The sequence below is a fragment of the Macrobrachium nipponense genome, chromosome 18 (assembly GCF_015104395.2).
Source record: "Macrobrachium nipponense isolate FS-2020 chromosome 18, ASM1510439v2, whole genome shotgun sequence".
Taxonomy (NCBI): domain Eukaryota; kingdom Metazoa; phylum Arthropoda; class Malacostraca; order Decapoda; family Palaemonidae; genus Macrobrachium; species Macrobrachium nipponense.
The window spans coordinates 81,299,390-81,322,255 of record NC_087211.1 but is presented as its reverse complement, the minus strand read 5'-3'; the positions used below and the strand labels follow the sequence as shown (position 1 = coordinate 81,322,255).

General features: G+C 35.2%; 2 protein-coding genes across 4 annotated transcripts in view; one reads left to right on the top strand and one right to left on the bottom strand.

The window, feature by feature from the left end:
* Positions 1–9,461: 9,461 nt before the first annotated feature.
* On the bottom strand, positions 9,462–16,976 carry LOC135197264 (B9 domain-containing protein 1-like). 2 transcript variants are annotated; one of them, XM_064224367.1, is made up of 7 exons: positions 16,755–16,973; positions 15,623–15,708; positions 15,167–15,325; positions 14,843–14,954; positions 14,433–14,541; positions 13,508–13,626; positions 9,463–13,217 (listed from the first exon to the last, which is right to left on the bottom strand). In XM_064224367.1, exons 3-7 carry the CDS (start codon positions 15,296–15,298, stop codon positions 13,036–13,038), a joined length of 654 nt encoding a protein of 217 aa, XP_064080437.1. In that variant the 5' UTR covers positions 15,299–15,325; positions 15,623–15,708; positions 16,755–16,973; the 3' UTR covers positions 9,463–13,035. The 2 variants fall into 2 exon arrangements, with proteins under 2 accessions (XP_064080438.1, XP_064080437.1); XM_064224368.1 differs by lacking the exon at positions 15,623–15,708 and having other exon boundaries at positions 9,462–13,217; positions 16,755–16,976.
* Positions 16,977–17,866: 890 nt separating this feature from the next.
* LOC135197261 (nuclear pore complex protein Nup85-like) overlaps positions 17,867–22,866 on the top strand; it is a 57,247-nt gene continuing 52,247 nt past the window's right edge. For both annotated transcript variants that reach the window (XM_064224359.1, XM_064224358.1), the window contains exons 1-2: positions 17,867–17,972; positions 18,626–18,725. In XM_064224359.1, coding sequence (XP_064080429.1) covers positions 17,940–17,972; positions 18,626–18,725 — 133 coding nt within the window. In that variant the 5' untranslated portion in view covers positions 17,867–17,939. The remainder of the gene's footprint in view (positions 17,973–18,625; positions 18,726–22,866) is intronic.

Below are 22,866 nucleotides of genomic sequence, written 5' to 3'. Positions count from 1 at the left end.
TATTATTATAATTGTTGATTGTAAGCTGAATGTAAATATCTAAAGCCCGGGACGCAGTGTTACCATATGTACACACTACAGGCGGGTGGACAGATGGAAAAAACAGAGTATAGTATGTAAGCTAACCTAACCTTTGGTGCAATGTATTAATCAACCATTCTAGACATAAATTATTGTCAAATTTGTCAAAACTACATAGTTTAACTCTACCTGAAGAGTAATTTGCATTTAAAATCACCCTAGTGATATTCACAGTCAAAATACAGTATAGCTTACCAGGTATCACCTACTTAGACTGGTTTCAGAGCTTGGTGATATCTCAGTATAATTTTAATCTTGAATACACAATGTCTATGATACTTTGGATAGTTTAAAGTCTTGACAGAATACGAGGCTATTATATCAAAACATTGCAACACCCACTAGCATATTATTAGGTTCCTGAAAACCCAAAATCAGGCGCTAGATCGGTCCATTAGACAAAGTATATCACCATAAGTTTGTACTATTAACCTTTAGTGTCATTAAACTCTGATGGAGAAGAAAAACTCATACAGCCTAAGGCAGTCCCCAGGGGGTTCCTTTCCAGCGGCATGCCATAAGTCGGGAAACGCTGTAACTCAGAACATCAGCGCCTACGGCGTCGTAACCCAGAACCGATTTTTTAATGAATTAAATATGAAAAGGTGCCATAAGTACATAATGCCGTAAGTCAGAGCAGCAGTAACCCAGGGACTACCTTATATGGCAATTGACAACATTTTGGGATAAGAAAGCTTATAAAGCCAACTAAAACTGCTAATTCATTGAGCGTTTGTAACAATTATTATTGACTAAAAGGAATATTTATCGTAAGCATTTCAAGTGTCATAAGTTTGATAACCAATGCCCATCAAAACCTAACTCGACCTACGACAGATATTTGGATGAGAGGTTCAATTTTATATTCATATAAACTTTATGTCCAGTACTGCTCTTATACTCTACTAAATGTATTTGGTATTATGGAATTTATTTTCACAACATAGTATATACCCCAAGGGACAGATGGAAAAAAGTACAGTACAAAAGCAAGGAGAGTACATTGCCTCTAGTAGACTTATTACCAAGAGGAGTATTGTGTACATTTTTCCCACATCAGCGTCAGAACTACCACTTGTGTATACTGGTAACAGTTTACTTCCTGTTCTCCAAACAACTTGCTTCTTACTGCTGTATTAACTTAAACCTCTAAAAGTTTATGGTCTGCTTCAACGACAACTTTTTCTGTCTAGTGCTCATTTGCTTTTGTCTCCTACCTAGGGTGCTTTACCAGTAATGGGGCTGGGCAAGTAATTTGTCCTGCTGAGTGACTGCAACTAGTTGCCAGCTCAAAACTTACTAAAGTGGGTTTCAGTGCTACAAATCTTATCATTGTACCCATGCACAGTATTGGCAAACATGTCTACATCTAGACTAATTAATAAATAAGGTGTAATGAAATATATTCCCACAAAGTAACAAAATTGCAGCATTGAGAATAAGAGAAGAACATTACAGTACAGTGAATGACTGGGTATTGACTACAGATTCAACATCTGGCAATTCTCCTTTCTCTAATGAGTTGTATCAGTGAATGAGCAGCAGGATACAAATTGACAAAAATTCAAAATATGGTTTCAGCTTTTAATGAGTCTTATTAATTTTGAACACACTTCTCGTGTGGCAAATTCGAAACCCCCGTTTCCATCTTTCGTTTTAGTAGTACGTACCAGTTTAGTTTAAATCTATGTTTCTTTAAGGTTTATCAAAGGTAACCCTTACCCTTAGTGCTACTAATTCATATGAGACTGGGCTATCAGCTACATACACTATATCTTTGTAAACCAGTTACTCTTTGGGCTAGCTCTGGTCACTGCCAAGTCATATTAACTATGTTTTTAAGAGGGAATTCTACCATAGTTATTCCTTTCAATATTATTATGGGACAATGAACCAAAACAGCTTCACATATTGAATGCAGTCAATTATATGTATCACAGTTTCTCCATGGAATTTCATCCCTAATTTCTGAACGCCATCTGGGAGGATGAATGATATGTTGGATAAGGTTGAAGCACCAAGGCCATGTCTTGGAGGCTTGTAGTATATGATAATCATCACTTTTGGTCAAGCAATTCCTTACCCCACAGTCATTACAGCATTTGATAAATAGTACTGAACTATTCTTGATTATCTCATGTAGATATGCCTTGTGTTTATGAGCTTGAAGGATTGATAGTAGTTAGTTGATAAGAAAGACTGACAGCGGAAATAGATTGCGTTTTCTTAAGGTCTTAAACACGGCAAACAAGTATGGCATGCCTGTGAATAGTAGAATGATGATTAGGTTTCAATAGTGATTGCAGTACTCATAGCAAGCCCATCAAATAATAAAAATACAATCATAAAAGTTATTCTTACTTTTACACTCATTGCCTCCATTGAATGCACAAAAGCCTTTTGCCATTTGTTCCATAATAAGGAAAATGCATTTTTTTCAACTTCACAGGACTGTGGGCATACAATTTCTTTTGCAATGAGGATTTATGAAAATGAGCTGGTAATACAGCTGCAATAGAAGTGAGCTTTCTGCAACCTCTCAAGTGAAGAGATCCACACTCGGTTATTCAGTCATTCCAAGGCCATTTTCAAAACTTGAGAAAAGCAATAAGTTTAAGTTTAGGGGTTCTAGGGAAGGCAACTCCCCTTCCTCTTTTTATTTTGTTGTGTTATTTGTGACTTTTAGTAGTTACACTCATGAACCTCATATTTTTCACCTTCTTCTCTAGTGAGCATAGTTGACCATTGCAGTAGGTGAAATGCACTTGTTTGTATTTAACAAAAACCCAAGTTTTTCAGTGGCCTGAGTTGTCAAAAGTTTCATGTCATACCAGTACCAAATATCACTTATCATTGAGATAAAAATCTTTTTCTTTTAAATCCAGTGACATTTTATGAATACTATTTTCTTTTAAATCCAGTCAAATTTTATAAGTGTACTATTCAACCAGTGAATTATAGTTTCTGGTTTCATAAAAATATTAAGGCAAATCATATTTGTAAACTTTGAATCAGTACGTGGGCTTCTAGAGTGTCCTAATTGCATTTTTGACGGCATTTAGCTCTCAGACCTGAATTGTATAGATTAATGATAATAGGTTAGTAATTCTCTGCAGGCTAAACCACTATCACATATAAAATCTGTTATATAAGAATGTCCATTCATCATATTTGACATTTGTGACGCAACTAATTCCCCACTGTTCTTTTACAGGTAATGTATAGTTGAGGCCTTGTATTCTGGTGATAATGTATCAGCAGTGTGCTTTCCGGCATTTGAGGTTCCAGCATTCATGCTGCTCACAGCAATTGCATTTCTACCTGTGTCATCGGCCACCGTCATCTGCACATACGTACATGAATTTGCTTTTGCTGCACAGTGACCACAAAGAAACTCATGAATGGACATGCAATTTGTGATAAGGTGCACAGTATATAGAGTGAACTGACTACAGTCCGTTTTAATCCAGTAAATTTCAGAGCAGTAAGCAGAGTTCATTGTCTTTTGAAAAGTATGATGTGTGTTCTTATTAGTGCTCTGGATAAAGAAATAGGGATCAATACTTATGACTGGGAAAGACAGTTGCTCTGTTAGAAGGACATGTTTACAGTTAAGTTTGAATGATGACTGGACGTAGATGGCGCAAAACCTAGTGGTGTGATGGTGTCTCTTCTGAACAGAAAAAGGTTATCTAATGTATCCCCAAGAGCCAACAGAATGAAAATGAGAAAATTACATGATTTTTTATCGAGATACTTGACGGAGCTGACAATACAGTGACAGTGTCCAAACCTAACACATAATACTTTGGAAATTTGCACACTCCTTTCAAATCTACTTTCCATTCCTCCCAGGCCCTGAATACCTCAGCTCATTGACCTCCTCTCTCCCACAACTCCCTTCAAGTCACACCTCGTGCATGGGCATGAGATACAAATCAGTGACAGACAAAATGTACTATGAGGTACAGAAACCCTTGGAGTGTATTTACTATGTTGACCTTCTCTTGTGCCAGTGAGGAAGGTGAGGACATCATAATGTATTTTGGCTGTGGCATCTTCATTGTAGTTTTCTGCAGATTACACCCTTAGGAGCCCTCATTAAAGCTTAACTCTATCATCTACTGAATTAATCAAAAACTGTGTTTCAGTTATGTATCACAAAATATTCGTATTCTGCGGAGGAGGAAGCATTGGTAGAGAGTGACGTACAAAAATAAAGCTGAGAAATGTTGCCAGACTTCCAGGGTAAAAAGTAAATGGGAGGGCTGGGTGACACACTTGAGTTTTGGATGAAAATTATAAGCGTTTTAATGAACCCAAGGAATATATGTGCTTTTTGGTACAGGGTATTTATTGTGATGCAGTACCTTCGAGGAAGACCTAGCTGCTTCCCCAAAACAACTTCCAGTTATCCATTGCACACATCCGGTTTGGGGTAAAAAAAATAGCATACCATCACAGAAAATAGAATTGTTATTCACTATTACATTAATGTTTAAAGTCAACACACTATTAAGATAGCTAAAATTGGTTTATATAACTTATAACAAAGACTAAAAGTGCCATGACAAAAAAAAAAAAAGAAAAATAAATACAAAACATTCATCAGCATAGGTTATGGAAGGATGAGGGAAAAACAAATTCTGATGCTTTGAGTATGTACCACCTTGTTCATACACAAAAATTTCCCTGGAATAAAATATCTGAAGGAAAAGGGCCATTTGATATTGTTAAAAATAAAGCTTTCAGTGTACTGTATGTCTACTCATTTTTGTTCTTTTTTTGCTAAAATATGTACAATGCTACCCTGCTTTCATTAAAATTCCATTTAATCCCAGAAAATGGCTTACTTCAACTGATATTTATAGAAATGCATGAGTTACTCGACTATATAATTACAGTGGATACTGTAACTTAGTAAATTTATTCTTGTACTCATTATCAGGCCAAGTAAATCTTTAATCATTGCATTATATGGCCACAAACTTTATATATTTCAAATCCTAAAAGCTTTCAGCTTTAGCCTGTTCTTTCCATGAAAAGTAGCGTCCATTAAATCCGAAGTCAGTTGAGCGTGAAAGCTTGAATGTGTATCTAGAAAACAAATGGCAAATTCACGTATGAAGAACAATATAAACTCAGAGAAAATTAATAGTACGTACTGTACGTACTTTACTCCTCAAGAGAGGTAAGGGATGATGATTTTCTTTATGCCCCAAATTCCATGATTTTTGTTTACAATCATTATTTTTCCCCTGTCTCTATCTCTCTCTTTCTTTCTGGATAGCTGCACAAGTTTGTCAGAGCACTATACGTAACTTTGTAATACAAACGTAGGGTAGAGAAAGCAAAAGTAAGTGTTTTGTATCTGCAGAATAAGTTCCAGTTTCTCCCTGTATGTGTAAATGTGTCAAGATTTCATCACAACATGCAAGCTGTTAGGAAGTAAAATTTTGTCTGGTTTTACCTTATGTGTGGAATACATTTGGCTTCGTGTATAATCATATTTCCACTTCATAGAAACGAGTGTAAAAGTTGCAGTGGAGAGAAAATCCGGTAGAACAAATCTCAATGACTAGTCCTGGAAATAACCAGCGATTACATTTTGATACAAAAGTGAGACTTGCGCTGTTATTATTTCTCAAAGTACGTAGCCAGTACATTGAAACAAAGTGATGCTGTGTATACTTTTAATAACAAGTCATTGAAGTCTCGGCAGATCGAGAAAAGGAAGAAAACCTGTATCCATATACCAGATGCAAAAGAAGTGTATCCATAGATTAGATGGATTTTCCCCGCGCTAGTCATACAAATGAACTATTACTATAGATGAGGTTCATGGGTGAAAGGAATTTATCTGTACGACAAGACTTCACCCTCTCATCACGATGTCACTGTGGTATAACGTTGTTTAGCTAAGCCTTTCAAAGAAATGAAATATAGTCACCAGTCACTTTTATTTTTGTCACTCATGCGTTGTGAAAATGTGTGTCTTCATGCTGTCTCGTGTGACCAAACCCATTCTGTAATCATGTCGTGGTGGTGTAAATATTATAAGAGAGTCTGTAAATATGTTTGATCGAGAATTTTAATCTAACGTATTCTGTTATCTGCTAGTTTTTCTTATGTAAGGATTCTTATGTCAAGTGTCTGACCAAAGTTTGGAGGAAAAGCTGAAAAATTTGTCATTCTCGTAGTAACGTTCATCATTTCCAGTGAATAGGCACCGTTTTATCCTGATTGTTTCTTTTAAGTAAAATGAAACCTTGTGAAAAATTTTCCTTCATTGACAGTATTTATCTTTCGTGTCATTCTGGGCATATCGTGCTCAGTGCAGTGTTTTAAAGATGCAAATGGCCAATGTTTTAAAAGTATGAAGTAAGTTCCCAACTGGAGCGGTACCATTTGTTTGAAAATAACAGTAATACAGAACTATGCATATGTAAACTGACTAGAAGTTACAAAAAAAAAAAAAAAAAAAAAAAAAAATGGCATGACTCACAACAATTGATGTTACTTTCATGTTACAATTTTAATGATTAACTTGTGTATTAGGTCATGGATAGGAAATCAGCCCCAGAAAAATAAACGGAATATAGTCTTCGTTTCAAGGAGAACATAATTGTGAACGTGTAATCGAAGAAACAGTTTCATTCACATACAAAAGAGCACGATATCTCAAAATGATGGTAGAGATATTTGCTGTAATGAACAGTACATATATGACAAATATTAACAATATTTCCAAGATCCCATTGTGTAAAGATCATAGATGAAGAGTTCTCAACTGTTTGGGTAACATTATTTTTAATACTGACGACTTTTCTCATCACGTGAAGGCTCTGATTGCCTTAAGACCAACTTTATGCAACTTGGTGTACATATGATTCTTTTGTTGGAGTTTACTCTGTACTTATAAGATAGACAGTGTGTGTTCAAGAAAGCTTTTTGTCTGACCACCTATACCAATTTGGCTTTGCAGCTCTGAATTCAGTATACAGTAATCGTTTCCTTTCATCACACAAAAAAATATCAAGGAAATAAAAAAAAAAAAAAACTTCAACTCACCATGAAATAATGCAAAATAGTCCATTAAGAGAAGCAGCATCTCCTTTCACTTGATCACATAATTCTTGGACCTCAGAAATGGCATGTTTATGAGAAGCTGCAAGGCAAATGGTTGGCGTAAAACATGTAACTATATTTCCTCCTCGACCATGAAAACCTCCTGGATACACAGTGTCTGCCTTCCTGCCTGTATGGCTGACTGTTGCAGTTGATGCATTGCAAAGGTAAAAGTCAAGAGAATTTCAAATAGAATATTTAAAAAAGAATAGGAAAATAAAAAGAGCTGTGCTTCGAAACAATCAAGCAATTTGATGAATTATGTCGGCTGTTGTGAGTTGATTTCAAAAGACGAAAAAAAATTAGTAAAAGTATAGAAAACTGTCTTCATATGAGGAGAGACAAAATGGAGAGAGTAGTTTTATTTTTAATGTAAGAACAAAGGGCTGAGACAAGGGCATGAAGGGATATTTATCTTGAGCTTGACTCCATCTTTAGAGAATGATGTACAAGAAATATAAATTTGTCTCTAAAAAAAAACAATAAATATTAAAGTGGAAGTAAACAGAATTACCCATCTTCTCAATCCTCCATCTTTAATAACTATGGAAAACGCAAAAATGTATGCTATTCTGGCACAAAATACCGTATACTCTAGTACTATATATATTTAAAAACTAAAGTCAAATAAGTTCATTCAAGCACAGGACATTAAACTGAGATGGGAAAAACTATGTCTGTAGAAACAAGGAATGTTATGGGATTATCTCAGCATGACAATTTTTAAATGTGTTAATATATTGTCAGAATACGTATAGACCACTGATGGAGTCATAGGAAAATGTTCCGTAAATTCTAAGTCACACAGGAAGTCTTCTAGCATTGCCTTGTAAATTCTACATCATAAGCATAAAACTAAAATTTTTGCACGTAATACCTGGTTATAATAAATAATTCAAGTTCTCCTAGTCCTGAAATCCTTAGCAAGTAAGCAGTATTTTTTTTCTGTGGCAGACTGGATCAACTTCGATGGTTGTCTTGATATACATATTGTCATTGTGACTGTTAACTTGAATGCAGTACGTATGTATTACTAAATTTATAGGGAAAGCAGACTTGCAAATACAGAAAACATTGATTGTTAAAGCACTCATAAATTCGAACATAATTCATCAAATTATACTGTCTAAATGTTCTGTTTCACTGATTGCTGGCAATTGGTAAAAAATAAATAATTCCTTGATATGTACTTTTTTTTCAAATCACAAACCTAGCACTTGAATGGTAATGTGAGAAATAATAAGCTATAATAAATCTATCTCCTTTGAGCAAGCCACCACATGCTTTTTTTCTGAGTGATCATTAAATATTTATTAGCTATCGCCCTCACCCATTATTTCTTCTATCACCTAACAATTACAGGAAAGTTTAAATAGTCTCATAGTGTAAATTATAAACTGAATAAGGCATTCTATAGTCTATGGTTACTGCTGACATACTAATTATATACAGAATTGTTTTAATGTACTATACAGTAAAGAAGTATACATCACTGAACGTGTAAAAGCAAGGATAAGTATTAAAATCAGTCATGCTCAGAAAGTGAGCTGGCTATCACTTACTTTTCCCTTTTATGCACTTTTAATACAATATTGATGTGCATACAGTAGTTAAAAAAAAAACATTCAGTATGTGTATACTACCAGTAAATAAATACTCTTGAGGAGACAACTATATTCCATAAATCATCGAACTTAATAAATTAATTGAATATGCAAAAAACTGTTGTTAAGGAGCTTGGGTGAAGAAAAGCTGAATTTTCTTTAGTAGATAACGATGTCTGAAAAGAGAAAAGGCTACAGTAACTGCCTGTCACCCAAATATGATCTCATTCCTTTTACCTGATCAAATTAGCTGCTGCCAGTGTGTGAAATGCCCATAAACATAAATAGTGTGTTCATTTGTTACACTGTCTATTTTAGAGACTTAAATAATTTGCATTGCAATGCTGTGTTGGTTTAGGTAAGTTATTACATGAGGGCAACAAAGGTATTACTGTACAAATTTATGGTTGCAGGTATACAGGCAGTCCCCGGGTTACGACGGGTTCGGCTTACAACGTTCCGAGGTTAAGGCGCTTTTCAATTATATTCATCAGAAATTATTTCCAGGGTTATGATGCATGTTCCAGGGTTACGACGCCTACAGAGCTGATCTAGCACAAGAAATATGACACCAAAAATGCAAAATGATAAATACTATTTGAAGTTTTTTTTATGCAAAATCCAATAAGAATGCAGATTACATAGTTTTTAATGCACCCAAAGCATTAAAAGTAAGGTTTTCTTAGGATTTTTTATGATGTTCCGGCTTACGACGATTTTCAGGTTACAACGCGTCTCAAGAACGGAACCCCCGTCGTAACCCGGGGACTGCCTGTAGTGGTTAGTGTCTTGGCACTGTACTCAGATGTATGGAATTCACACCTCCCCCGTGATGATGAAAAATAACTCGCTCACTCTGTACCCCCATCAGTTACTGCTGCATTTTGGGATGTGTGGTGGGGGTTGGGGAAATCTAGCTAACATTTGCCTTAGCACCTTGAGGTGGTAGAGAACTGAAACCAAGCAACTCCAACTTTAACTTGAAATTAGTCAAAGCTATCATTGGTAAAGGTCTTTCTTCCTAGTTCTCTCAACGTATATAAGTGGATGTGGTGTACCTTAATTCCAAATGAAGACAGCATCAAATGTTAAAAAAAGTAACCACAAATAATTACAAGACAAGGTTAATCATATTTAGTACCTTAAAGGTCTTGTAGTACTGTACTATTCATGACAATCATACAGTAGATCACTGTTAAGAAAAAAAATTTCATTTTACACATCTTTATTCTCATTAAACAGTCCAAAATTGTACATAATCAAATGTAAAAAGCTGATAAAAAAAAAAACAAAAAAAAACATTGAACCACAAACTGAAAAATATTCAAATTGTTGCTTCATGTCGAAATTCATACAGAACGTACATTGCCCAAAGATGAACAGTGATTGTAAGATTCCTTCATTAGGATAATTTCTAATTTTCATATATTTTTCTTAAGCTGTTTTACTTTACACATTCAGGCAAGGTACTTTAAAAAATATTAGCCATTTTTGTTACCTTAAGCATAAATTCAGTTTCTTTTGTTCAAGGTATGTATTTGATTTAGTAATTATAAAGATGCTAAAGGAAGACTGTTCCATATAAAATGGCATGTTTTGCATAAAAAAAGTTAACAAAAGGTTAAAGAAAATTTTAAATACATCAACATAGATACACATGGGTTATATGTATATAAACTTATACTCCCACTGTTTGTAGGACATTACACCTGCATAAAAATGAGTTTTCTAAAACTATAACAAACCCTTATACTTTGTTTGGTAAAGGCACTTACTATTACTAACTGCTTAATTGCAAACCAATTTGACCAAAATTAATCTTTCAAAGTAAAAAGGTTACGATTTTCACATATTTACGCAATTGTCTGTAATAAATTACAGCAAATATTATGCAATAAACATAAAAGTTATTTTTAAAAAAATGTCTTTGGTATATATTTCAAAGGAAGTGAGAGGTGGAGCTCTTGTTTCCTGTGACTAGAATGAAATACTATTGGCATAGGTAGTCATTTTCATAAAAATAAAGGAAGAAGACTGAGGAAGATAGACTTCTGGCAATGTTAGTAATATATACCAGATGCTGTCAAATCCATTGACACTTTTTACAAATACTTACGTTATCTACCTATCATATGTGTACACCCCCAGTCTCCACATGGTGATAGTACAAAGATGAATATACTACTCAGAATTTTTTTTGTAAAGGCAATTGGGGTGGATATAAGTAGTTGTGGTTAGTGATTTGTTTGTTGGTAGAAAAGAATGGTAATTCTGTCATGGATGAGGTACATTTTGCAGTCAGGAAGTGTATACTCTATGTGAAAATATTTCATAAATTATGGAAAAGGCAAGTTGGACAGTAACAGTAAATCTCACTCCTAAGGGAACATTAAAATAAAATGAAAAAATATTCTAACCCAGAGTAAGATCTGTAGCCATGAATAAGCACCATGGGAAAGAACATGAATAAGTACTGCAAAATTTCAGTAAGACACCATGATAAACATTTAAAGTTAATTAAACAAGAATTCTTCATGCCGTGATATTCTTGCCTGTTCAAGAGTCACAAACAATTTATTTTTTGGAAGCATGGCAAATCAAACATACAACTGTGAACTTTTTCTTTACTTATCAGTCACTTTTATCTAAATGCTTTTCATCTTGATGCCTTATCTAAATGCCCATTATTTTCATTTACAATATGTTTATACTGAATCTTCAAAATATATACAGTATACTTACAAATTGTTCCACAATTATTTTGTTTAATAATCTTCTACATTTAAAGAAAAAAGAAAGTAGGTAATGGAGAAAACAGTAATGATCAGACTGAATGACCGATCAATTTATGAAAGTTTTGTTTAATGATCTGGACTAGAATTTGGTTACTGAGTACTACTAACATATAATGACTAGACAATCTAATACCACTCATTTTTCTTAATAACCTTCAGATACATGACAAATCAAAATCTTCGTCATTTAACATAAAAATACAAAAGATATATGTACCAATAAAAATTACATGTTATCATAGGTATGTATTCCATTAGTTAGTTTTCTTTGAAAGGTGGCACTAAGAAAGGCACTTTGAAATAATGAAGTATTATACATTTCTTTAATACATAATGTTAGATGAAATTGTAAATCACAAACAACAATTTACGTACTTTTAAAATGCAATTCTGTTATGCAAAATATACTTTTAACACCCACTGGTTTGTAGAATTATTCATTAAGAGTAGATTTCATGGACAGTATTTTGAAATCTGAAGTCTTCTAAAGTCTTATTTCCACTAAAATTTTATAGTACTTGCTTACTATTCTCTAAAATAGATCTCTTTAGGAAGTAGCACCATTTCTTAAAATGATTGTGCATGGGAAAAATTCACTATCAAAATTCTTTACAGTTAAAATAAATACTATACTCTGGTGTAAAATTGTTACAATATCTGTGAAAAGAAAGTTCATAAAATCCTTCGATCTTTCTAGTGTAACAATTTCTTAGTTTCTATGATGGCGAAGATGTACAGTTTGCAAAGGATCATTTCTCATTAAGAAAAATACGTACATATACTTATAAATAACAGCTTCACCTTCAAGAAATCTCAAGTTAGTAATACAGTACACACACTGTAAAGATATACTAAAGGAATTTGGCACATTTCTTAGATACATTTGCTGTTTTCACACAGCCCAGAAAAATAAGCAAAAATATACAGTTTTTGCAAGGAAAATGTTCTTTTTTTTTGCCTAAAAATACAGATGTGTTGCTCATTTTGATGTCTACTCACTACAGTAATTAAGGTCATTCATGATACTACAGTACAGGCAGTCCCCGGCTTACGACATTCCGAGGTTACAACGCTTGTAAATTATATTTATCAGAAATTATTTCCAGGTTTATGATGCATGTTCCAGGGTTATGACGCCTACAATGCTGATCTGGCAGAAGAAATATGACTCCAAGAATGTAAATTAATCAATATTTGAAGGTTTTTTGATGAAAAATGCAATAAGAATGCAGTTTACATAGTTTTTAATGCACCCAAAGCATTAAAAGTAAGGTTTTCTTAGGATTTTTGACAATGTTCCAGCTTACAACGATTTTCGGCTTACAACTCGTCTCACGAATGGAACCCCCATCGTAACCCCGGAACTGCCTGTACATAATTTTAGTTGTTCAGAGGTAGATTCTAACAGCAAGACTAGTCATAAGTGATTAATCTTCACTATGCATTGCAAGACCAGAGCCAGAAGGCACAGGTTCTTTGAGTGGCTGGGTCACAGGAAAATAGCTTGAGTTTTTGGATGGACCTGAAGAGTTATAGCCGAGTTTCTCAAGGTCTTTCATGACAACATTGAACGAAACTGTTATTTCACCGTGCGACCTTACTCTGGTAACTACAAAAGAAAGAATAAAATCACAGTAAAGAATAAGCAATGGCTGGCAAGGTTTAGTCAATTACTCTCATCCTCACTAAATAGTATAACCAGATTAATAAAAGAGGCTTATAAAGCTTATCATCTACACCAATATCATACTAACAAGGCTGCAACTTTTAACAAACTTTATAACATGAAAAGTAAAACAATTGAGTTTATGAAGCTAACATAGGTGTTATGAAGACAATGCAGCAGAGGAATGACAGGTATCATGTAGCAATCAACATTCACAAAATATGGGGCCTTACCTTCACGCCCTTTGCCACGGGCAATAAGCTTTGGATCTACAAATTCAGGTCTTCTTCCTGTTAACCAAGCCATTAGTTTTTGTATAGTTGAAGCTGATTCTGGTACAAAGGTTGTCAACCTGAAAATATTTGGATAACTTTTATTAACATGGAAAGAATCAATAGATTTTAAAGATTAAAAAAAAATGGAAATTTTCATACTATTTATGTCCCAAAGATACCAGGTACACATTTAAAGCCTTAGGAAAAAGTATGTAATAAAACAAAATAATTTATAGTATTTGTCAAGAATGCTGTAGTTTACATACATTGATCACCATTAGTACCTGGTCTGGCACTGTCAATTCCCTGATGTATGTAAAGTCAAACTTCAGCAAACAGTGCTATCAGTCCTAACTTTGTAAATATTTTTTTTTATAATTTTAAGTTATATTTATTTAAATCCCACTTTTTCAATTGTTTCTGTTTCTTATACATAAGTACAATACAGTTACATATATATACAGTACTGAAAAGTTTTAATTTAACACTTGCAAATATTATAAACTTACCCTGCTGGCAAAGTTGAATGCAATTTTGAATTTCAAAGTGAAAGATCGTTCAATGTTTCTTTAGCCTGCTTAAGATTTTGACTCGAAGTTTGTCTTAAGAAATTTGATATTCCAGAATCTCATTCACAGGAGACAAACACAGTGAAAGGAAATGAGTATGGTACTCAATGTTCTTAAGCACTATGGAACTTTACTTTCACAATGCCTTTTCACAAACCAGAAAGTTTTTAAAATATTAATGTACGTACTCTGCACAATGTCTCTCTGAATGAAGAAAAAATACCATGGAGAAAACATAGCACATTTTCCAATTTCATCTTACATTGTCTAAGCTTCCACAACTAGTAAAATTAAATGTTAATTAATGTGATTACCTGCGCTTGTGTATTCCAGGGGTGATAGGAAGATGGCATGCAGCATAGCCGATGATAGTATCATTACCGAAAATATCATTGCCATAAACACTTAACACTAACTGAGGCCCTGAAAGAAAAAAATAATAATATGCAGTACGTGTAAAGGATAATTGAGTGACAAATGTATAAAAGAGATCTTTTAGAAAAGGCAATCAAGACACAGATGTATGTACGTACTGTAAAATACTCTGCAAACCATGGTTTATACTTCAATCTTCTAGCCAAGGCTGGCTTAGGAATTTTCCAGTGACTTGGATAACTAAGACTTCATGTCATTCTGTACTGGATACTAGATAGATGTTCGTATGCAAGAAATAAAAGAAAAATAACCATATTTGAATCAACTAAGCATTAAACCCTTGACTCACATCCATATGGATTAGTTGATTTAAAGGTGATGTCCAATGGAAAGTTCCAAACAAATATCTGTCTTTCATCATCACTGCGGCGACTCATCTGAGAAACACATTCCTCTAAACCCTGTATTGATTAAATAAATACATATACTTATAATTCATTTGCATAAATAGACAACTGCCAATGTACAAACAGAAAAGAAGCAGAACAAAATGTTAACCATACCAGTAATGTATTCAATAAAGGACTATGATAAATCCATACCTAGATCAATCAAAAACAATAAATTATGGCTGCATAACAAATGTGATAAAAATAGGTCAATTAATACATACCCCAACCACTTCCCAGTCTGTCCCTGATGTGAAGCAGTAGTTGAAATATAAATTATCGCCCTCCATGAACCTCCCAGAATCAATTTGGCCAGTAACATTAAGCATGAAGACACTTGGAGCAGTGATAGACATGGTAAGGCACTAGATTTGGCTTTCTCACTGAAAAGTATAAAGGATCATTCAGTAGCTATGTATGTATCATTATTCATCTTTTATGTGTGTCCACCTGGTCCTATGTAGTTTCTCATAAAAAATTTCAACACAGTACTTTGCAACAATCAGTTTGTTCTTATACATATGGTATATAATAGGTAGAAAGAGAAAGTTGTTGCAGACCACTTAAAACTGAAATTGCTGGACAGTGTTTATAGCTATAGCCTATTGAAGGATGCAGAATCCTACCTAGCCAAGGGATAAGTGAACCATTTAACCTTGCATACATTGCATATTTATTACCTTTAGCATGTGAGATCAGGGCCCGCAGTTCAGGAGTAGACAGAGATTCTAGCCACCTATATATAGAACCTAGGGATGGTGGCTTCCTAAGGAAAGAAGTGGATATGAGATATGAAAGACTGTCATTATATAAATCATGCATGAAGTGAAAAGATTCTCATGTCTAAATAAAGGCCTTCTCCAAAAATGTTTCCATAAATGAGCTCATATAACCTATGCAATACCTACGTATCCTTTCAAAGGAACCTTGAGTGAAGATTAGCTAGGTACTAGGCTACATTCCTACTGATTCATTTGAGGTTTGTAGACCATTTCTGGATGTGTATTGTTAACCTAGTGAATTTGATAACAGTCTTTTATACGGTCTCTGTAAAGTTAGACACAAGGAAATACTTAGGCTATAGGTACTAGGGTAAAAAACCGCATGGTACAGGGGTGGACCATGTACGATCAATGTGTACAGCTCCAAAAAAAGTACATTATAATGCGTCCTGACATCGGAGATGGGCATCAGACGCGACTTGTTGTTGGTGAGAAACGGAGCTAAAGACCTCTACTCCGGTGTCAGGACGCGTTATAATGTACTTTTCTTGGGGTTGTACACATTGATCGTACATGGTCCACCCCTATACCATGCGGTTTTTTACCCTAACTAGCTAATAATTGGTTTGGGGACCTAGGCTATAAAACTAGGTTAAACTAAGTAATAGATACACGACGGGTATTTCTTTGGAAATTGCAGTTTCCTATAGTATTTACCAAACTAGGTTATACCTTATTACCCAGTAAAGAGCCTCAAGTTCCCCTTCACGCTCCACAGTGAAAAATGTCAAAATTCATACCTAGTAGTACCTAGTTCGACCATCGCTGCTAGGCTACTACGTACTAGTAATTAGTAGGTAGCCTACTACTATATCTGATTTAGTGTTGGAGACATGTTAATTTACCATAAGCTAAATTAGGTTAACCTAAAACACAAAACAGCCAAGCATGTTTCTAGATGAGGCTTCGTCTACCACATACTAGGTATAGCTAGGTACCTACCTACAAGCTACCTAAATTCAGTCCTAATATATTACTTATAATTTGACATTACTATACTGAAATATTGTACAGTAACGAAGCTAAAAACCTTTAAAATGCTAGTAGTCTGATAAGACAAAGTCGTCGTGAAGGGGGAAACCGACTTTTTTTTTTTTTTTTTTTGTAAAAACACCACCAGCGACAACAAAGGCACAAATTTCTACGAGTTCTGAAAGAAGAATTGTTTTTGTTTTGTTTTCGTTGCCAGGTTACGAGAGTTGCCAGTATGTAATTTGATGGTCATTTTTTTCAATATTTCGGGTTAATATCCATATTGCTCCTATCCCTCTCTACAAAGTTCCGAAGATGAGTTAATATATGATATATCTTTAACATATACTATACTTTAGTATATACCACACTTCGAGAGACAAGAGACAATGGTCGCCATTAGCTTTGTAATGCATTAAAGGAAGTGTATTGTGTAAAATTGTTGCCATAGAATTGGAAATTATATTTATGCTATAGTGACCTGGACTTGCTTGTCTGTTGGCGAGTTAAAACAGAAAAACTAATCATAACAGCGTTAATTATGGACGTATTTAAACATTTGAAGATCACCCATTCTAAAACCACCAACTTCTAAACAGATGAAAATGTACTTAGTATGAATATACAAGAAATGGAACGTAACTGTTTAATGAGAGTTCATACGACAATTCTGCATCAGTAGTAATATTTTAAGAGAAGGAAGTAATGCGATAGAGTTTATTATCATAAATGGATATACGGATATACATATACAGGAGGAAGTTCCAGCTACAATTTGGGTGAAAATGTAGATATAATTAATTTCTTTTTATTTTGCTTCGAAAACAAAAAAGAATACGAAATGGTTGTATAATAGCTACAGTGCATAGTCAATGAAGAATCAAACGAAATAGTTGGAGAGTGTATTTAGTGAAAGTAGCATTAAAATAAAAAAAAGGGGAAGTTTCATATCATATATGGAGGAAAATTGAAATAAAAAAAAGAAAGTGTCATATCATATCTTCTTTGCCTTCAGCTTTTCCCATTTCTATATGGGGTCGCTTTTTCTAGTCAGCCTTCTCCATATTCCTTTGTTTCATATCATATATGGAGAAAAAAGCATGAAAAATCAGAAGTAAATAATATAAAGCTAGAAAACACCACAACAACAACTGAGGCGCCGTTGCAAAGGCGAAGTCTCAACCTTAAACCTGAAACTGTAAACAGTCGCTGACAAATAATTCTGCCGCCGCCACGGGCAAACATGGAAGATTCAAAACGGTCCGGAAGAATTTGGGTAAATAAACAATTACTGCTCGTTCTGGCGTACGGGTTTCTTCATATATATATTATTAGGAGTATCCTGAAGTAATTGTTTAGGTAAGATAGTTAGGGGTTGACTAAATAGGCTAACTGGACTAACTTGCGTGGACTTTGCCATGCATGTCTGGCAGTGTACGCGATTCCTGGAGTTTTTATCATAATTGCCCGGAAAATTGTTAGTAATAAGCAACCAAAATACTTCTATAGGGAACGGTAGAACTTTACAATAGCTACCTTAGGTAGTAGTTGCGCAGCCCAACCTATTGCCAACTCCATACCGAACCCGATCTTGCCTACCTAACCTGATTTAGGGCGACCTGGCCCCGTGAGTCGGGGGCCCCTGGACCACCCCCAATAAGGCAGTACTAGTAACCTGCCCCTTTCAGCAATGTACCTAGAGGTGCCATCAACCTGTTATCGGCACCATTAACTGAAACTCTGCGCCATAAATCACTTGTTTCAGTTAATGGCTGTTTTTGCTTATCAGCGTCCTGCCAAGAACGGAAGACCCGCAGATAACCGGGGACTGCCTTCATATATTTACATAGTATAGCTTTGGGGGAAAGTATGTGTGTTATGCTCCTTTTTTAATCTTATAACTCTTATGATTATTTTATTATTTTTCAGGATGTCCCTGATCCTCTATTGGTTGGGGGAATGCATGGCGTTCTTGGAGGATTAAACTCCTTTATGCTGTTTCCTCATAAGGCTGTTCCACGAAATGAAGGTACGTAGTACCTATTTCCTTTTACTGTTGTTTGTCACTTTCAATATTTTCTTTTTAGAGTAGCTACTAGGGTAGAACATCACAGCAGGCCAAGCAGGCCACCTACAATCAATGCAAGCCACCCTCCGAAAAAGTACATTATAACGCGTCCTGACACCCGAGATGGGCATAAGTCGCGACTTGTTGTTGGTGAGAAACGGAGCTAAAGACCTCTACTCTCCTTTCGAAAGTAAAGATTATTTTTCTCACCAAAGTTAGAAATTAAGGCCAAATTTTAAGATTTAAACAGAGGGTACTGAAAATGGCGCCCACGGCAGTGGAAATCTCACCAAAACGCTTTAGAAATTTTTACTTACAACTAAAAATGTTTCGAAGATTGACGCCACATCTCGATGTTTACGGAGTCGCTTGTGTCAACAAACTTTCTATTTCCTGTGATAAATCCGCACACCACTTGTACCCACAGACGCTGGAGCACTTTTATCACAACAATCGAAACACGATTTCTCATCAACAACAAGCCAGGCGTAAACAGCTGTTTGGGTAGAAGATGACGAGAAGCGTGCTCTTGGCTAATTTTTAAATAAGTAGTAAAACATCAATATTTTACATATTTATGATGATTAATTTGAAAATATTCGTTATTGAAAAAGTAACTCGACTCTGACTCAAATTTAAGTAATTATTTTTTCTGAATTAGAACGTTCTTTCAAGTTCTGTATTATGACGTCACGACATCTTGACTTTCGTACCTATTGTAAATAATTGCTATACTCAACTGTCATTGCAGAACAGTTTACCAGTTATTCATGCAGATTGTTATCAGCTATACATGTAATTGTTATAATCGTAATGCGCATATATATCTTTATTATTTACTTTTTGGATATATGAAGATGTTTTACTGCTGGATTATCGCCGTAGTGTGACGCAATCGTTTTCGGTCCATGGTCCTCTGTCTGTTTTCGCACCATAAGAAATTATGGGGCCGAATTTGCAAATGACCAGAAAGTCGTTAAAAGAGGAAAGTTAGCATTGAGGGGCATATGTTTTGGGACTGAGAAAAATACAAATTTATTCAATAGCTAGCTTGTAAAAAATACTTGGTTATAAAAACTTGATTGACAACTAAGCAGCATGTCTACTATGGGTTTCAGAGACAGTGCAAGCAGGTTTTTGGGCAATACCTATTTCTGTAACGAACACTCTTAACAGAACGAGATTTTGCTATAGTGCATTACACCCAGTGCCGTAATTTATAAGTGTATCGTGAATCACTAATCGTAAAGAATAACGACACTTGTCCTTGTACCAAGAGACAAAAACTCCATTATGCAGAAATGGATACGAACACGCGTATAAAGCTCCACCTACCCTCACCCCCCCTCCTCCACCGCCATCCCTTTTCTTTCTTCGTTCCTCCGCCTTCCTTTCTCTCTCTCTCTCTCTCTCTCTCTCTCTCTCTCTCTCTCTCTCTGTTGCCATTCGGTATGTGTTGACACCTCCAAACTGGGTATAAGACTACACACAAAACGTTGAAATTGGTGAAATTAGGCTATGTATTGGAAGTATATATACATAAATATTAAAAAAGCAATTTTATCATTATTGCATTACTATGACAACTAGAATTCATGGAAACAGTTTATAACCTGTTAAGCGTACCCCACGTAATAATACGTTTACCGCGATCTACTCGGTAGCGCCTTCAACGGGATATTACGTTCAAGACTTTAACTGTGCTTGTCAAGCCGTCAGCCCCGTAATAATACGTTTACTCGTATAGAAAGTGTAGGAACATCATTTGGTAACACTCTCAGCACATGGGAAACTTATTTCCAGCCTGGCAACTCTTTCCTAGTGGTCGCTTATGCTAGAAAACTGCCTGTCCCTGTTGGTTTTCTTTCAATACGCTTCGGGCGTTTATCGAGACAAATTGGATTTCGCGTCTTTCACAATGAATGTCCCAAAGAGGAGGCATATTTCTTTAGGTGAGATCAATCAAATACTAGATGAGGAGTGTGATATTGATAACCTATTTGATGATGAGAGCTCTAGTTCTGAATCCTCCAGTGATGATACAAACTTTTCTTCAATTCGGGAGTGAAGATGACTTTTCTTTGCCGAGTGACTGGACTCCGAGAGAGAGAGAGAGAGAGAGAGAGAGAGAGAGAGAGAGAGAGAGAGAGAGAGAGAGAGAGAGAGAATTTCCTACAGTTAATTACAGTATGAATAACAAGCATAAAAATCAATATTAACTTTGAAAAACTATCATCAGTGCTATGATCGCTGATTACAAAAAAAGCGTGACGGTACGTTAGCAGCGAGCTCATCAGGGGCGGACGCTTAACAGGATAATAATGGAACGGCGTATGTGTGAAGCCTCCACTAATGTGGCAACGATGATTTTGCCATTCTTAGCATGCAAACATTAAAGGTTACATTTATTTCTGGCATACGATTATTAAAGAAATTCAAAATACTAATAAAGACTTAAATCAATGAAAAGTGCTAGCAAAAACAAAAAAGCAAAAAAAAAAAAAAAAACGTAGTCGTTCCTCTGCACTTTTCCGTATTCGTTCCTCTATGGTTTTCGGCAGCCAGATGTACGAAAACGTTAGAAACATTTGATTTTATCTACTTTAGAAATATCTGTAATTTTTCGGGGTAATTTGGTTGCAAAAAAGGGATAATATACATGAATTAAATCAAGATTTTTTAAATAAAACAAAAAGTAAATTTCAAACTAAATAACGAGTAAAGTAAACAGTTTAGTGGGAATAAAACTTTGCAGTTTCGTCGTCTGTCGTCGTCTGCTGTTCGAAATTGTGTTTATGGCGCGCGCGCTTAGAAACCAGGAACAGCAACGGGTTTAAAGTGCAATGTGGAGTGAACTGAGACCAAAATGTGTATAATAACAATCAAATAAGCACTGTGGAGTTTCAGTTGTGATGGCAGTAAGGATAAAAACCGCCGATTACAAGGTAAGAATGAATTCAGTTCCAACCATAACCCCGGGAATAACAAGTTTCATATTTTCACTAATATAGGCAACAAAATGTTGTTTTATTGTGCTGATTACAACTGCAATCTTGAGTAAGATCAATAAACGTTACATACATACGCTAACATTGTTCAAATGAGTGCTGGGAAGGCTGGGGAAAGATGGTGGCCGTCACTGATGAGAACCGTCCATGCAAAACGTAGCCGCCATATTGGATTTCAAAACTGCCTTGAAAACATATTTTACGAAGAGCTCACATGCTTATTTTAGTTCGTATGGGGCTTTCATATATCACAATATGTTGACGAAACTTCAGTCTTTTAAATGGTATGCTTAGAGTTGCAATTGTATTCATGTTTCACCAATTAAATATCGAGTGAATAAGACCCGTCTACCGTGATGAGGGTTGGCCTGTCGTGATGTTTCCCCCTATATACTAATTTAAAAAGAACTCTTATGAAGGTAAACATAGTTTAAAATTCAGTCGGCATCATTGGAAATACACCTTTGTGAAGGTTATTTAGCTAGTAGTTTTGAGTTACTTTGTTCATGCTTGTGTTGTAGGGTAGAATATCACGACAGGCCAACCCTCATCACGGTGGACGGGTCTTATTCACTCGATATTTAATTGGTGAAACTACCTGCAATACAATTGCAACTCTAAGCATACCATTTAAAAGACTGAAGTTTCGTCAACATATTGTGATATATGAAAGCCCCAATACGAACTAAAATAAGCATGTGAGCTCTTCGTAAAATATGTTTTCAAGGCAGTTTTGGAATCCAATATGGCGGCTACGTTTTGCATGGACGGTTCTCATCAGTGACGGCCACCATCTTTCCCAGCCTTCCAGCACTCATTTGAACAATGTTAGCGTATGTATGTCACTTTTATTGATCTTACTCAAGATTGCAGTTGTAATCAGCACAATAAAACAACATTTTGTTGCCTAAATTAGTGAAAGTATGAAACTTGTTATTCCCGGGGTTATGGTTGGAACTGAATTCATTCTTACCTTGTAATCAGTGGTTTTATCCTTACTGCCATCACAACTGAAACTCCACAGTGCTTATTTGATTGTAATTATACACATTTTGGTCTTAATTCACTCCACAGTGCACTCGAACCACATTGCT

What these genes read in the sequence shown, in the direction of transcription:
- LOC135197264 (XM_064224368.1), bottom strand. Translation starts at nt 15,298, where the DNA reads ATGTCTATCACTGCTCCAAGTGTCTTCATGCTTAATGTTACTGGCCAA. An exon ending in CAGACTGGGAAGTGGTTGGG is followed by an intron (nt 14,955 to 15,166) that starts GTATGTATTAAT and finishes TAATCAATACAG; the next exon opens with GGTTTAGAGGAATGTGTTTC. An exon ending in ATCAACTAATCCATATGGAT is followed by an intron (nt 14,542 to 14,842) that starts GTGAGTCAAGGG and finishes TTTTTCTTTCAG; the next exon opens with GGCCTCAGTTAGTGTTAAGT.